Raw genomic sequence first — 15991 nt, 5'->3', positions numbered from 1 at the left:
CCTCCCAACCTTGCTCCAAGAGGCATCTATTCCAGCTCCCCCTTTTGTCATGGATGATTTCCTGGTACATCACCGTGCAGCTGACTCTCCCCAGCCATATCAGCTATCCCATCAATGGATGAACCCAGTAAGGGCAAAGATACATGTTTCTACCAGCTTTTCCCATACAATGGGACTGAAGGGGGCATCTAAATGGTGCAGTGCATAGAGCACTGGCCCTGCAGTCAGAAAGATGTGGGTTCAAATCCAGTCTCAGACACTTGACACTTACTAGCTGTGTGACCCTGGGCAAGTCACTTAACCCAAATTGCTTCAAATATCCAGGGCCATATGTAGTCATCCTGATGTATATCTTGCCACTGGACCCAGATGGCTCTGGAATGAGGCTAGTGACTTTGCACAGCCCTCCCTCACTTCAATCCAATTCACTGCCCATGACATCAGCTCCCGATGTCATGGTCCTCTGAGAACAAAGGACAAACAACAACAACAACTTAATGGGACTGGCTCAATCTCCAATACATTCAACAATCATTGATCAAGTGCCTACTATGTGCTAGATGGAAAGTTGGGCACTGGGGAGAGAAAGCCAAAATTTGACAGTTTTTATCTCTCAAAATTACATTCTACTGGGGGTAAGAGGAAGCAAATACAAAGAAGACTAAATATATTCTGGATCCAAAGCCATTTCTGAGGGGGTGGAGGAGTACTAGCAATTAGCTTGTTCCATAAAGCTGAGGATTCTTTACCTTTTTTAGATTAATATTTTTACACTGGACTAGTTCTTATAAAGCAGGTTCAAGTCAGTAATTCTAGGCTTTCCAAATGGAGTAATCACCCTGATCATTTTCACATGGAAAGCAGATGGCTGGGTGTAAGTTGACCAAATGAACTGGTAAAAGCATGTCTGATTGTCAGGAAAAGGATAAAGGTCAAGGACTCTTTGACTGAAAGTTGCTAATACTGACCCCTAGCTCCTAAACTCAGTCTTAATATAAAATGTCAAATAAGAAAAAATTGCACGCAGGCTGTGAAGAAACAGAAGAGAAAGACTGCCCTAGAATTACAAGATTACAGACTCAGGGTCACCTAGAACAGAAATAGATCCCTGAAGGCCTCATATTGACTTAGAAAGCCACAAATTAAAATTATCTATGCGATAATGTATTTGGGGGGGGGGAGTAGGTGGCACCACAGTACAAAGAACGTGAGCCTGGAGTCAAGAAGACTCACTCATCTTCCTGAGTTTAAATCTGGCCTCAGACACTTATTAGCTGTGTGACCCTGGGCAAGTCACTTAACCCTACTTCCCTCAGTTTCCTCCTCTGTAAAACGAGGTAGAGAAGGAAATAGCAAACCATACCAGTATCTTTGCTAATAAAACTCTGAATGGGGTCACAAAGAGTCAGGCATGACAGAAATGACTGAACAACAAAATGTATTTTCATTTATTGTGTTAAACATTTCCCAATTATGTATAACTTACATTGAATTGCTTGAGTTCTTAAGAGGGGTGGGGAGAGAGGGAGGAAGAGAATTTGGAACACAAAGTTTTAAAAATTTGCTTTTACATGTAACATTATTTAAGTGTGCATGTATAATCTGTATCTGCTTAGGCTTAGGATCTAGAGGGGGGAGAGGGGAGGGAGGGAAGGAGGTATAGAATTTGGAACTCAAGACTTTAAATTAAAATGTTTTAAAAAAAAAAGACTCAGCTAAAGAATTGTGAGTGTGGTGGTTTAATTCGTCCAGTCAGTGGAAGTTCCCTCATGTGGTGTGGGTGGAGAGGGGATTCACTAGCCCTGTCTTTGCTTACTCCCCTCAGGCAACTGGGGGCAAAGAGCTGGCTCACCTAAGGGACTGACCCAACTGACTTCAAGACACTCGGCCACGTGGCAAACCCGACAATGCAGAGCCCAGCTAGGGGATATCTCTCACCCTAATGACCCTGATTACCTGGATATTATTTCCTCTGCCCTAGCTAACTCCTCTGCGAACATTCTTCTTATATTATAACAGAAGTCAATTCCAAATGTGGGGTAAGGATTGGGAACACAGAAGTGCACTCCATAGAGGTTCCTTCAGGATAAAGTGTGAGGCCCGGCTTGAGCTCACCTCTGCCAAAGTGACAGGAAAATACTGTCTTACCTTTTGGAAAAAGTCTTCTCCACTCTTGCCTTTTCCTTCAGCAGCAGCTGTAAATACAAAGGGATAAGTATGTTGAAAATAATTTCTTTTTTTTAATCGACTTATTCATGTTTATCCCCTACGAAGGCAACGAAGGAGTCTAATGGATAGAATGCTAGACATGGAGATGAGGAGACCTGAGTTCAAATCCGGCCTCTCACACTGAACTGGGTGACTCTGGGAGACATTAACCTCTCTGATCCTCAATTTCCTCACCTGTAAAATAATGCTCACTGGCTTGTTGTGAGAATCAAATAAGGTCAGAGACACAAAGCACTTTACAAACTTTAAAATGTTATGTAAGTGGGGCAGCTAGGTGGCACAGTGGATAAAGCACTGGCCCTGGAGTCAGGAGTACCTGAGTTCAAATCAGACCTCAGACACTTGACACTTATTAGCTGTGTGACCCTGGGCAAGTCACTTAACCCCAACTGCCTCACCAAAAACAAAAAAAATGTTATATAAGTGTATTTTTTTTATTATTATTATTATCATTATCATTATCATTATCGATTTCAATTCACTGACTCCATTAGTAGTCCACCTTTTATTATTTTCTTTCTGCCTCTACCAAGGGTCTCACAAATATCCCAGGATAAGACTGGCCTCAAAAACGAGTATAAATATGCAAAAAATCAATTCTAACTACTAGAGTAGATGATAGTGAACAACAATACCCCTAGCATCCAGCATGTGCTCTCGCACTCTGCACCTGTGCCAAGAACACCCCAATGTCCTCTGACAGCTGCAGCTCCCAACAATTCAGAGCCAGAGCGGGCTCCGCTTGTGGTTCCCCAGAATTTATCCCAACTCCTCACTGCTTCCTTACTCTGGAACTTCTGTTCCCCGCTCCCCCCTTCTCCCCTTCCCTTCCTCACCTCCCTTTGCTGGTTACCCTTCATTCCTCTAGTCCATCCCCTTTCTTTACAGTTGAGGGAGCTGAGGCCCAGAGAAGTGAATGGACTCGCCCAAGGTGGCCCAAGCATCACTTGAGGGTGAAGCTGCCACTCCTCATTCTCCACACCTGAGCTATGTAGGGTCTCAGAGGCATCCCTTTCCTTCTGGGGAAGCAAGAAACCCAAGGTCTGAATCCTTCCTCTGGGAGCTAAGACCTGTGTGACACTCCGGGAAGCTGGGCTAGACTCTTATCTCTGATGGTTAATGCCTTTTGACCTTGGGCAAGTCCCTTAACCTCCAGAGACCTCAGTCTCTTCATCTGGAAAATGAGGGGGTTGCATTTGGCAGCTCTGGGGGCCCCTTTGGGCTCAACATCTGGAACCCTAGAATCCTGAATGACTCAGGTTGCTTCTCCAGGAGAAGCTTTATCCATCAACCTAAATTTCAGTTAGTTCTGCCACATCCACACACTGTGAGTATGACCCTGGACATGTCACAACCTTTAGGTCCTCTAGGCAACCCTGTAGAACTAGACATTACAGAAGAGTTACCAACCTGCATTGGGATGGAGAGTTTCCTCCCTTTGGTGTATGAACCCTATCCCAGCGAAATCCCAATCCCCATTCTAAATTTCAATTTATAATTATTAGAAAAGACTTGTTCACCAAAGGAAAGCAGACTCCCTTCTCTCCATCCCCAGCTTTTCAGCTCCCTTTTTGTGGGCCGTCTTCCCCATTAGACTGTAAGCTCCTTGAGGGAAGGGACTGTCTTCTTGCTCACGTTTGTATCTCCACACTTAGCACAGTACCTAGCCCACAGAAGCCCTTCATACCTGCTTGTTTCCTTCCCTATGAGCCACCTAGAATCCAGCAGGTCACTCAATAACAACCAAAGACAGAGTACAGTGCCCAAGCTTCCAGTCCCAGCACACCCCTGAACTTGGGTAACTCAAACAACTCCAAGACAGGCTCCATCCCCCACCAAACCTAAAAATAGCCAAGGGACCTCACTCTTTTCACAGGGAGCTAGAAGCCAAGCAGGCTTCTGAAGCTGGACAAGAGCTATCAGAATTCTGATGAAACTGAACTGACTGTCTTCTGAGCCATACATTTCTGGGTCAAAAGCAAACAACAACAATAATAAGGATGTTCAATAGTCTGAAGAACATTAAACTGAAAAGAGTAATAGGATAGTAGCTTAGCACTCGTTTCTATCCAGGCCCTACTAAACTGGATGACAAGATAATAAGAAGGGGAAAGGGAAGGGGAAGGGGTAGGGGAAGGGAAAGGAGGAAGAGGAGGAGAAGAAAGAGGAGGAAAAGGAGAAGGAGGAGGAGGAGGAAAGCAAAGTGCCCCTAGGTAACAAAAGAGAGGACTTCTTGAAACAAAACGCAGCCCTTCATCCCAAATGAAATAGCTCCTTCACACCTGGCATCTGGACTTGCTGAGATGAACACCTGACTGCCCTCAGCACAGCGCAGACAGAACGTTCAGTCTCGAACCATGACCCCTGGGCCTTAGACTAAGGAGGAGCAGCCAGGTGTAGCATTAAGAGCACTGGACTTGGGGGCAGCTAGGTGGTACAGTGGATAAAGCACTGACCCTGGATTCAGGAGGACCTGAGTTCAAATCTGACCTCAGACACTTAACACTTACTAGCTGTATGACCCTGTGCAAGTCACTTAACCCCAATTGCCTCACTAAAAAAAAAAAAAAAAGCAAAAATTTTAGGGGCACCTAGGTGGCACAGTGGATAAAGCACTGGCCCTGGATTCAGGAGGACCTGAGTTCAAATCTGACCTCAGACATTTGACACTTACTAGCTGTGTGACCCTGGGCAAGTCACTTAACCCCTATTGCCCAGCCAAAAAAAAAAAGCACTGAACTTGGAGGCAAGAAAACAGATTTAGCTCCAGCACTTAATTAGCCATGAGACCATGTGACTCCCTGAATGGCGCCTGTTTCCTCACTACTGAATGGGAAAACAGGGCCTGAATTACAGTCACTGTGAGGCAAGCACTTTTCAAACCCTGAAGCGCTGCACCAAGATTTTCAGCGAATGCTATTACACGGATTATTACCTGGAAAGAGAAAGTCTAAAATTGATCCAGAAGCCACAGCCACTCTGCCTCAAGCCATCTTTTAAAATGTCAACTCGGCACTTTAGAAGTCCTGGGATGTCCGAAAGATCATTGGCTCATGGGAAGTTGGGGCTGGAAGAGGCCCTGGAGACACTCTAGTCCAAACCCTTAGTTTTACAGAAAAGGAAACTGAGGCCCCAAGACTGACTTGCAAACCAAAGAATTAATCCAGCCAGAGATGCGGAGCCACATTGAGGCTCCCACCCCCACAATAGCCCTCCCTTCCTTCAGGGTCCAACTGAGCCAATGTTGTCCTCTCCATGATCCCTTCCTCCCTCCCCGCGCCCCAGAAGGTGAAAGCGGTCTCTCCCTTCTTTCCCACCAGTCATCCAGGCCTGCCCCAAAGACTTACTCTCACTCTCTCTAAGGTTTTAGCTCTTTAGTCACTTTTCCTGCCTACCCCTCTGGCTAGAAAGTTCTTTAAAAGTAAGACCAGTCATTCATTCAGCAAAGAGTAGTTCGAGAAACCTTTACCAGGTACCCAATGTACTAAATTGCAAGCCTTTTGGCGGAGCCCCAGAGGAAACACAAAATTTGAATTTAAAAAGTCCCTGCCCTCAAGGAGGTTACAATCCAGTGGAACAAAAGAAACACAGATAGTAGTGATTCACAATATTACTAAAATTGGGGGACTGGGATAGTCCGAATGGGGATGGAAGGGCAGACTGAACTTGTGATTTCACCAGCGTAGCTAACTCCCCCAATGCAGAAGAAGGGGGCATCTGTGATGTTCGTCTTGGATAGCTGCTGCTTCCCCCCACCTTCTGGTGCCAGCCTTCCAAGGTTAGCTTGAACCTAATCCACATGAGCTTTGAATCCACCTATTTTTGTGTTGTCCATTCCATTAGGCCTCCTGAGAGCAGGGCCTATGGTTATCCTTTCCGTATTGCTGTGGGGAGGGGAGGGCATTCAGAGCAGAGTTTCCCTTTGGTCTGGAAAATCCTGGTAAAAAAAAAATCGGCTTCCTCTTCGTATCAGAGAAGTCTGCATTTTTTCTTTTTCTTTTAGGAGTGTTGAGTTACTACACTTTCAAAGCTATCTCTCCATTAGCAGCCTTTGTGTGTCATCTGCTGGCTTTCACATTCTTTTTGCGAACTTTACCTTTTTATTTATTTTAACCTTAAAAAAGAAATTGTGTGTGTTTATATTAAAAGGTAAAACATGTTTATATCATACAATACTAGGCATATGTTTTATGCACTTCTGAGTTTCTGAACTTTTTTGGGTCATCTGCAGGCCTTCATCTGCTGCTTCCACAAAACTCCCCCAAAGTTCCCACTTACAATAATTTCTTAGGCCAACCCCCATTATAACTGTGATGGGGGAAAGTTGCAAAGGGGAAGGGATGGCAGTGCTTCAATCTGGCTTTGTATTCTTAGCACCCAGCATAGTGCCTGGCATAGAATGGGGGCTTAATAAATGTTTGTAGATTGATCAGAATGGAGAGAGATCAAGTGTCTTGCTGGTTCCTACCACTAAGAGAGCTCAGAAGTAGGACGAGAAGACTGGTCTTCCACCCACTCACAACACCTTGTGGCCTCTCCTTACTTAAACATCTGAGAGAAATGCAAAGCTAAGCAAAACTATAAACGTAATTCCATTCCCAAGCCAAGAAATGAATGGTCCGTTTAAAAGATAAACTTTTCTTTCAGAGGGCTTAAGCACCTGGCTCAGGCCTGGCCTCGAAACAGGCACTTAATTAGCGTGGGCCAAACTGAGTAGGCTCCCTGCTGCCCGTCTCCCAAACTCCACAGGAGCCAGGGGCCCCTACGTACCTTGACTCACTGCTGCTTTCCCCAGCTGGCTTCCCTGAGTCACAGCTCTGAGGTGACAGCCACAAGCTGTCACCAGCTGAGCCACTTCCCTGAAGGATCAAGGGAACCAGCTGCAGGCACAAGCAGGATCCTGACCTGACCCGTGCGTAGCTCAAGTGGAACAACCAAAGGCAAGCCGGAAGCCCCTCCCACCCCTCAGCTTCCCCAAGCTCTGTACCAGCAGACACTTCACAAGGAGATGTTCTGCGCCTCCCCAAGGCTCTGCCCTCCAGAGCTGCGTGGCTGCTAAACACCAGGTCTCGGATTCACTGCAGGCAGAGGACTGCCCAGGAAACACGGGGCTACTTGGAAATCCAAATGCTCAAAGGCCAGACCCGTCTGCCCTCTCATTCTGTAAAGGAGGAAACAGTCGTCTAGGATGGTTAAGTGAGCGAACCCAGCTCACACAGGAAGTATAAGAAGTGGGATTTGAACCCAGGTTCGATGATGCCAAAACCAGTATCCTTTTCACTAGACCGCCCACTTATCACGGGCTTTGAAAGTGGGAGTGTTAGAGGTCATGCAGTCACATGCTCTTCTTTTCCAGCCTGGTTTGCTAACTATTCCTCAAACACATCCCATCTCCCATCTCTGCACCTTTGACCAGGCAGTCCCTTTTATGCCTACAATGCATTCCTTTCTTACTATCCCCTTTTACGAATCCCTGACCTCCCTCAAGACGTAGCTCAAATGCCAGCACCTACGTCCCTCCAGTTGTTAATACCGGCTCCCGATTGAAATTTTTACTTTGTATTATTTTCCAAACATTTTGTATTCACTTATCTATGGTCAGGCTGTTTCCAGTGCCAGGAGGGAGCAACTGTTTCATTTTTGGTTTTGAGGGCCTCCTCCTGCTTATCATAGCTGGGAGCACCACAGAGCACTGGGCTGAGACTCAGAAAGACCTGAATCAAATCCAGCAACACACTGACTGTGTGACTCTGGGCATGTCACTTAAACTCTGCCTCAATCTCTATAAAATGGAGCTAATGACAGCACCTACCTCCCTTGAGTTGTTGTGAAGATAAAATAATATTGGTAAAGTACTTTGTAAACTATGAAGTGCCACATAAATTAGTATTATCATTAGTTATTGTTAGGGTTAGGATTGTATTGCCTGGCTACTTATATGCCTGCTGAATTAAATCAACTTTATCGATCGGAATGAGGGCATCTGGGTTAAAAATCCAGCTTTGCCACTTACTCACTGCCTAGCAGAAAACTACCAACTCCTGTCACCATTTTGCATCCCATGGGGCTAAATGTCTTCCAAGTTCCCTTCCAGCTGGAGATCTATTACTTAGGGGAACTTATCATCAATCTTCATTTTATCCACCAAATCAACACGTATTAAGTGCCTGCTACGTGCCAAGCACTGGGGATACAAAAAGAGGCAAAAGACAGTCCTTCCCTCAAGGAGTTTATAATCTAATGGGAAAGACAACATGCAAATCAATGTATAACGAAGCAGCTACATACAGGATAAGCAGGTGATTATTAACAGAGTGAAGAGACTGGAATTAAGAGGGGCTGGGAACAGCTTTCTGTAGAAGTTGAAGTGATTTACACAAGATCACATGGTAAGTTAGAGGCAGAATGAGTACAAGAATCTAATTCTCAGGATCTCTAGCCCTGGGTCCCAAGTGAGGACTATGCAGGAGTACAGATTTATAATTCCAATGGACTTTAAAGGTCTAAAGGCTCATAAAGTGACAGAACTGAACCTTCCACTAAGCCACACGATCATCCAGATTGAAATAGCTCTGGATTCCATTCAGCCACTCCAAAGAGATGGTCCTCTGGTCACTGCAGAAAAAAGGTTAAGCATTTTCCCATCTCCAGATCAACGTTCCATTGAGTTGATGATACATTTGTTACCGACCACATGACAGGCACCGTGCTAGGCACCGAGGAGACAAAGGCAAGCAATGGGGCTGGAAGCTTATAGCCAGCCAGGAATGTTCAAAAGCAGGGCCATGTAAATCAGGCCAGTTGGCGATGAGTTAGATTGCAAGGAAAAATACGAGGTAAGATAGTATCATTTAGTCAAAGGGTTTTGCTTTTCATTGTGTTTGGAGGGAGAAACGTCTCCTGTTTCTGAGCCAGCCCATTATACTTGAAGCCATAACACTCCCCGACCTTCTGAAGTCGGATCGGATCCTATGGTCCCGAGTTTTATCTGTTTAGCAGAGTACAGATGGCGGTGCCAGGCTTCCCATCCATCTCATCCCATGTCTACATGACCCGTGCTATGCCGGGGTGGGCGTTTTTGCTGTCTGCCTGGCCCAGCTCTGGGAGCAAGGTTCTAATAGTTTTAAACTGCATAGCACAAATGAAGGGCCCGTGAGCCATCCCGGCCAATACAAGCAGTGGTCCCATCTCTCAGACTCCTGCGATAAATCATTTCAATACTACCGAAACATGGCTGTCCGAATCTGCTGGGTAAGCATTTCAGATTTTACAGTGAATAATTCAGTTTTTAATGTTTATTGTCATTTCTCCAACCCTGGACCAGATTTCATTTCATATATTTTTTTTTCCTTCATGAGAATTATGGGATTGCGGAGGACCTGGCCAATAAAAACAGCCAGAAGTTAAAACAGGTGTAAACTATTACATCTCCTCCCCACCCCCAATGGCACGGGGAGTTTGGTGAACTATTGAATTAAAAAAAAAAAAGACTCAACTGGCAATTCTTCTGAGGTCACATGGAAACTTCTGCTGCAATGTCCTTTGGATTCTGGTTGTTTTCTTTTACAACAAAACATATTCAAAGCATCATCTCACTGAATCTAACTGACGCTGAAAGTGAAGGGGACTGGATTACTTTGTATTTCTATCATATAGATTTGTAGTTACTTGTAGGATCGTGTAGCTAAAGGTAGGAGGAACTTCAGGGGCCATCTAGGCCAACCCCGTCATTCTACAGATAAGGAAACTGAGACTAGGGGAGGGTAAGGGACTCGTCCAAGATCACACAAATAGTATCAAAGGTAGCATTTGAACCCAGGTCCTCCGACTCCACAGCAAGTGTTCCTTTCACATACCACTGGCGTACATGTTTTCCCCCAGGAGACCCTAAGTGATTATTCCATGCATCATGATCCTGTGGAAGGAACACTGGCTCTGGGATCAGAGCACCTGTGTTCAGATCCTACCTCACACATTTTTGTTAACTGTGTGACTTGGATATAAGTGACTTAAAACTCCCAGGACTCAGTTTCTTCGTCTGTAAAATGAAGGGGTTTGACTAGAGGGCCTGTGGATCCTATGAGCCCCAGCACCTGGCTGCTACATGGTAGGTGCTTCATAAGTGCTTGCTCACCCAAACTGGCAGCCACGTGGTCTTTCCCACAATCTCTACTCCCCGTACAGGATCCTATGGCATCTGCATGGCATAGATGGCCAGGAAGGCCTCGGTTCAGGCTCTGCTTTTGTGTGTGGTCATGGCTTCTTGGAAACTCTTGGTGACCCCAAGCAACTCTCTAAGACTTTACATTATAGAAAAGTTGCTCATCTGGATGGGTGGAGAAAGTTTCCACATTGCGAATTCTCTACACTGATGAAATCACAGATCTTGTCCAACAGAAGGAAAAACGGAATACTAAAGGATGAAAAACAACATACAAAAAATGCTGTTTCCCTTACTCTCTGGGACCCCATTTCTGCACCTATAAAACAAAGGAGAGAGATGAGCCAACCACCCAGTCAGGTCATTCCAGCTCAGTCTGACAGATGAGACTTCAGGGCTGCCACAAAGTGGGAAGGCATTTGTGTGCATTGCATGGCAGAGCCCACCTAGAGGATGTTTGGCCATATGAAAGTGATGGGTCTGCAATGTTCCCCCAGGGTAGCCAAATGAAAGAAGGGAATGATCTGAGTAGTCTGCTTCTAAAAAGATATTCCACTCAGGATTCAAAGCAGTCACATGTTTTACTGATTTAATCCATATATCCCTAACTCCCCCTGCAAAAGAAGTATGTCAGACGTTTCCCTCTCCATTAACTATTTCCAGAGAACTTCCCAGCAGGCCTGGCCCAGAGCACTCAAAAAGACAGAGAATTTGGTTTACTAAAAGGCATTGTTATTACCACATCATTAATGGGGAGGAAAGTTAATTAAATCAAGCAGCTTCTCTTGAAAAAGACACACAAGACCACATACTGACTGGGGAAAAGATGAAGTTCATCTTCACAGAAGCATAAGATCTCAGAGTTGGAAAGACCACAGAATCAGAGATTTTGAGCTAGAAAGAACCTCAGAGGTCAAGTCCAAACCCTCTCTTTTCTGCAGATGGGGAAAATGAGGCTGAGAGAGGTTACAACTTGGCCAAGGGCACACAGCTAGCTAACTGTCTGAAAAGCAGGATTTCCTGATTGCAAGTCAAGAGATCTAACCACTGTATCACACTGCCTTCCAAAGCTGCCTTCCAAAGAAGGAGGGTTCTCAGAGGACACCTAGTCCAATCTGTACTCATTAGAAAATACTCAAATAAGTGGGCATTCAACCTTTTTTTTTTAAGATCTCTCGATAGTAAGTAGAGACCCTACTACACAAAGACAGTCAGTCTGACATTCTACTTTTGTTCATGAGCTCACAGTTCTGGAGCTAGAAGGAGCCTTAGACGTCATCTAGTCTAATCCCCTCATTTGAAAAGTGAGCCTGAGAAAGGGGAATTTGCCCAGCTAACTTGCCCAAGATCACAAAGGCAGTGAGTAGCAGAATCCAGATTGTTACCCAGCTCAGCCTTTACATGCATCATTAGAATGAATGGATGAAATAAGGGTTTACTAAAATGCATAACAGTCACTAATAACTTTCAGGAATGAAAGAAAAACCTCAAGTGAGGTCAACCGCGGTCCACTCAAGAACACAAGGCAGTTAAAGTCTTCTGAGAATTAAAACTGTCAAGATAGAGAAGTCGCAAAGAGATTCTTGCAGAGGGATCACACTTTTCAAATTTCATCCACCTGATTTTGTTCTTCTGGGTTGTAAGCCCCTCTACCACCACCATGGGAATGCATGAGAATCAATATCTGATTGTAGATCAGAGGATCATAGAGCTACAAAGGATCTCAGAAGCCATCTGGTTCAACCCCCTCATTTACAGACTAAAGAAAGTGATTTGATATGGCCAAGGTCACACAGATAGTGAGCACCAGCTTAATTCGACAGTTATTAAGTGCCTATTATATGTAAGGCACAGGGGCAAGCACTGGGAAGGAAAAGATAAAAAGAGAGACTCCCTGGCCTCCAGGTGTTTATAATCTTTCAATCAAGCATCTCTTCCCCATCTCTCTTCTCTCCCTACATTTTCTAATTTGGCCATCTCACCCATCACCCAGGCTTCAATCTCTACCTCTATACTGATCACTCCTAATTCTCCAGCTCCAGTCCTGACCTCTCTTCTGAATTCATATCCCCTCCACTGTCTCCAGAAAATCTCCAGGTCTCCAGCTCAACACACAAAATTCAGCTTCTCAAAGGCCCCCTTGAACTAGCTCATTCTTCTGTCATCACCACATCAGCCCAGGGCACCATTATTTACTAGGTCTCCCATGTCCAAAGTCGTGGGTTTATCTGTTAATTTTCATTCTGCCTAATCAATCCCTGTCAGTTACCAATCCCTGCCAGTTAACAATCCCTGCCAGTTACCAATCCCTGTCAGTTACCAATCCCTGCCAGTTACCAATCCCTGCCAGTTACCAATCCCTGCCAGTTACCAATCCCTGCCAGTTACCAATCCCTGTCAGTTACCAATCCCTGTCAGTTACCAATCCCTGCCAATTACCAATCCCTGTCAGTTACCAATCCCTGTCAGTTACCAATCCCTGTCAATTACCAATCCCTGTCAGTTACCAATCCCTGCCAATTACTGCTCAACAGTGTCTTTCCTATCACAAGTCACAAGGCTGGTTCAAATCCTGGATTCTCCCTCTACTTATTAGCTGTGTGACTTTTGGACGAGTTCAAACTCTCTGAGTCTCAATGCCCTCCTCTCAATTCCCACTGCTACCATATAGGGTCTTCATTACCAGGTGTTTGAATTACTGCAAAAGACTTCTATTTTTTTTTTTTTGGTGAGGCAATTGGGGTTAAGTGACTTGCCCAGGGTTACACAGCTAGTAAGTGTCAAGTGTCTGAGGTCTGATTTGAACTCAGGTCCTCCTGACTCCAGAGCCAGTCCTCTATCCACTGCATCATCTAGCTGCCCCTGCAAAAGACTTCTAACAGGTCTTCCCACTTCCACCATTCCAAACCATCCTTCACAGTGCCACTGCAAATATTAGAACATGTTACTCCTTTGGACAAAAATCTTCAGTGGCTCCCTATCGCCAATGGGTAAAACACAAACCCCTGTGGCTGGTATTCAAGGCTATCCTCAATACTGTACCTCCCCAGTGCCTGTCAGACTCATTTCATCTTGTTCCATATCTATGCTCATGACAAACTGGATTGCTCTTTGCTACTCTAACAAATATAATTTGTTTGCTATGCCCGGAAAGCTTTCCTTTTCCTTCTGTGCCCACTGAATGTCTACCCACCCTTTAAATTCTGCCTTAAAAGCCATTGCCTCCAGGAAGTCTTCACTGACTCTTCCAGCCAATAACAACCTTCTCTGCTGAACTTCACCTTGCACTTAGTTCTGCTACCCTCTGATATACTTACCCTGTAATATTGCATTGTGTTTTTAATCTACATATGGGTATGCCCCCCCCTACATTAGGCTGTAAGATCTTGGAGGGGTGGAAAAGTGTCTTCTCTAACCTCCGTATCTCTCTCAGAGTTTTAGCAGGATAGAGGCACTCAATAAATAGGTTATCCCACAACTGATCAATAATAGGGGAATACAACAAGTACTCAAAATATGATGTATGGTAGGTTGTAATAGGGCTAAAAAGGAGATACTCACTTGGATTGGTAGAGACGACTGAGGACAGTTAAGAAATTGATCTGTCCTATAAGAGAGGCAGGTTGGCAAAGTAGGAGTCAGGTAGAAGATCTGGTGTCAATTCCTCCCCCTCCCAGTCAGGACCTGGGTTCAAACCCTGGCTCTGATACTTTCTAACTTGTGTGACCTGAAGCAAGGTATTTAGCCTCTACAGGCTTCATTTTCTTCTATAAAATTTCTATACAATGAGAGGGTTGGACTGTTGTTCAAGCATTTTTCAGTTGTGTCCAACACTTCATGACCCCATTTGGGATTTTCTTGGCAAGAAATGGAGTGGTTTGCCATCTCCTTCTCCAACTCATTTTACAGAAGAGGTAACTGAGGCAGACAGTGACTTGCCCACAGTTACATAGCTACTAAGTGTTGGAGGCTGGATTTGAACTCAGGTCTTCCTGACTCCAGATCTGTCACTCCATCTACTGCCTTAGATGGCTACTAAGGTTCCTTCCAGTTCTAAATCCATGGTCCTAAGTTATGGAGGAGTTACCGATCCGCATTGATGGAGGCAGTATTCACACTGAGAAAATCCCACACAATGACAGTTCCAGATTTTTTTTAAGTTTTAGGGAGACTTTTCAAAAATTAGACCACTATCTCTTCAGGGTAATACAACGTCTCTAAGAGCATTTTGTAAGTCATAGTACTTGACTATAAAACCATCTGTGGTCTCTTTTGGTAAAGAATTCTCAGTGTGGGAAATCTTTCTATGACAGCAGAGTAACTGTTCTGTGACCAAGGAGATTGTCTAATCTGCATGACAAAGACAAAACAGAGAGAATCCCTAAGTTGTCTGAGAGGTTAAATGACTTATCAAGGGTCACAGAGCTGGTATCAGAGGTGAAATTTGAACTCTGCTCCTCCTGACTCAAAGCCCAACCTTTATCCAGCATGCTGCACAGCCTCACTATAAACTTCCAGTGGCCAGATTCATGAGAGTTATGATTATTCTGTCAAACCTAGGCAGCAGTAACAGGCTGAGCCTGGATTTACCACTTCCAAAAGGCACAGCAAGCCAGCACTGTGAAAATGCCAGACACACTGGGCTAATAACTCTTGATTAGCCACAGTAAGCAGGGCCAGGAACAGCACAGAGCATTGAAACGTTCAAATCACCCCAAACCTCTTTTGAAGCAATTTGCTTCTATTTCCTCCTATGTCAAACCCCTCATCGGAAGGGCTAATATCAGCAAGATCAACAAAGGCAACGATCCGTCGTTTTCTAGAGCTGCTTCTCTATGGAGCTGGAACCTGGGACTCAGATCAGAGGCGGTCATACAGTGGAAAGAGCTATGGATCAGGAGACAAAAGACTTGTGGACAAAGCCTGGTTCTGCCACCTCTTCTCTATGTGATCTTGGGAGAGTCGTTTAACTTCAGTGGGGAGTCTGGACTACATACAGAGCTTTCCACAGATGTCTTCCTGAGCTGAAATTGTGATCCCATGATCTACCCACCTCCTCCCACCACCCCAAAAAAGAGATTAACCCCAAGCTAATCTTAAATTGGAGGATGGGGGGAGGAACCCTAACTAACATTGAAAAAATACTGTTAGAACAGAGGTGGCCTTGTCTTACATAGGACCACCAAGAGCCAAAAAGTATGAGCATCCAGTGGACCAAACCACTGCAAAATAAAAATGTTTTAAAAAGATACTGACTGCCATCAACATCCAGAATGGGTCATCCAGGAAACCCGGGGACTCGGGAGCTAGTGACATCGTTCAAACTCTGCCTAAGAATTTATTTGCCCTTCAAATTTATTGACCTGGCAACAAAGCTTTCCTTCTAGATCAGTGACCTCTAGCATACGTCAATGGAATCCATATCCAGCTGATTAGCAGAATTCAGACCCCATTCCTTCTTATATAACCAGTCCCAGAGGCACTGTCTATTCAAAACCGGGCTCAAAGAGCTGACCAGTTGGAGAATTTAGTAATCCTCGGCTCTTGTTTTCTTTCTTTCTTTTAAATAATATTATGACCATATGAAAGATGACTCTGAAT

The 15991-nt window shown here is 44.7% G+C and overlaps 1 protein-coding gene across 1 annotated transcript in view; it reads right to left on the bottom strand.

The window, feature by feature from the left end:
* BICC1 (BicC family RNA binding protein 1) overlaps positions 1-15991 on the bottom strand; it is a 279880-nt gene that overhangs the window by 206566 nt on the left and 57323 nt on the right. Inside the window, exon 2 of the mRNA XM_043980401.1 lies at positions 2149-2195. Coding sequence (XP_043836336.1) covers positions 2149-2195 — 47 coding nt within the window. The remainder of the gene's footprint in view (positions 1-2148; positions 2196-15991) is intronic.

Source organism: Dromiciops gliroides, chromosome 2, assembly GCF_019393635.1.
Source record: "Dromiciops gliroides isolate mDroGli1 chromosome 2, mDroGli1.pri, whole genome shotgun sequence".
NCBI classification, from domain to species: domain Eukaryota; kingdom Metazoa; phylum Chordata; class Mammalia; order Microbiotheria; family Microbiotheriidae; genus Dromiciops; species Dromiciops gliroides.
This window is presented reverse-complemented; position numbering and strand designations above follow the sequence as displayed.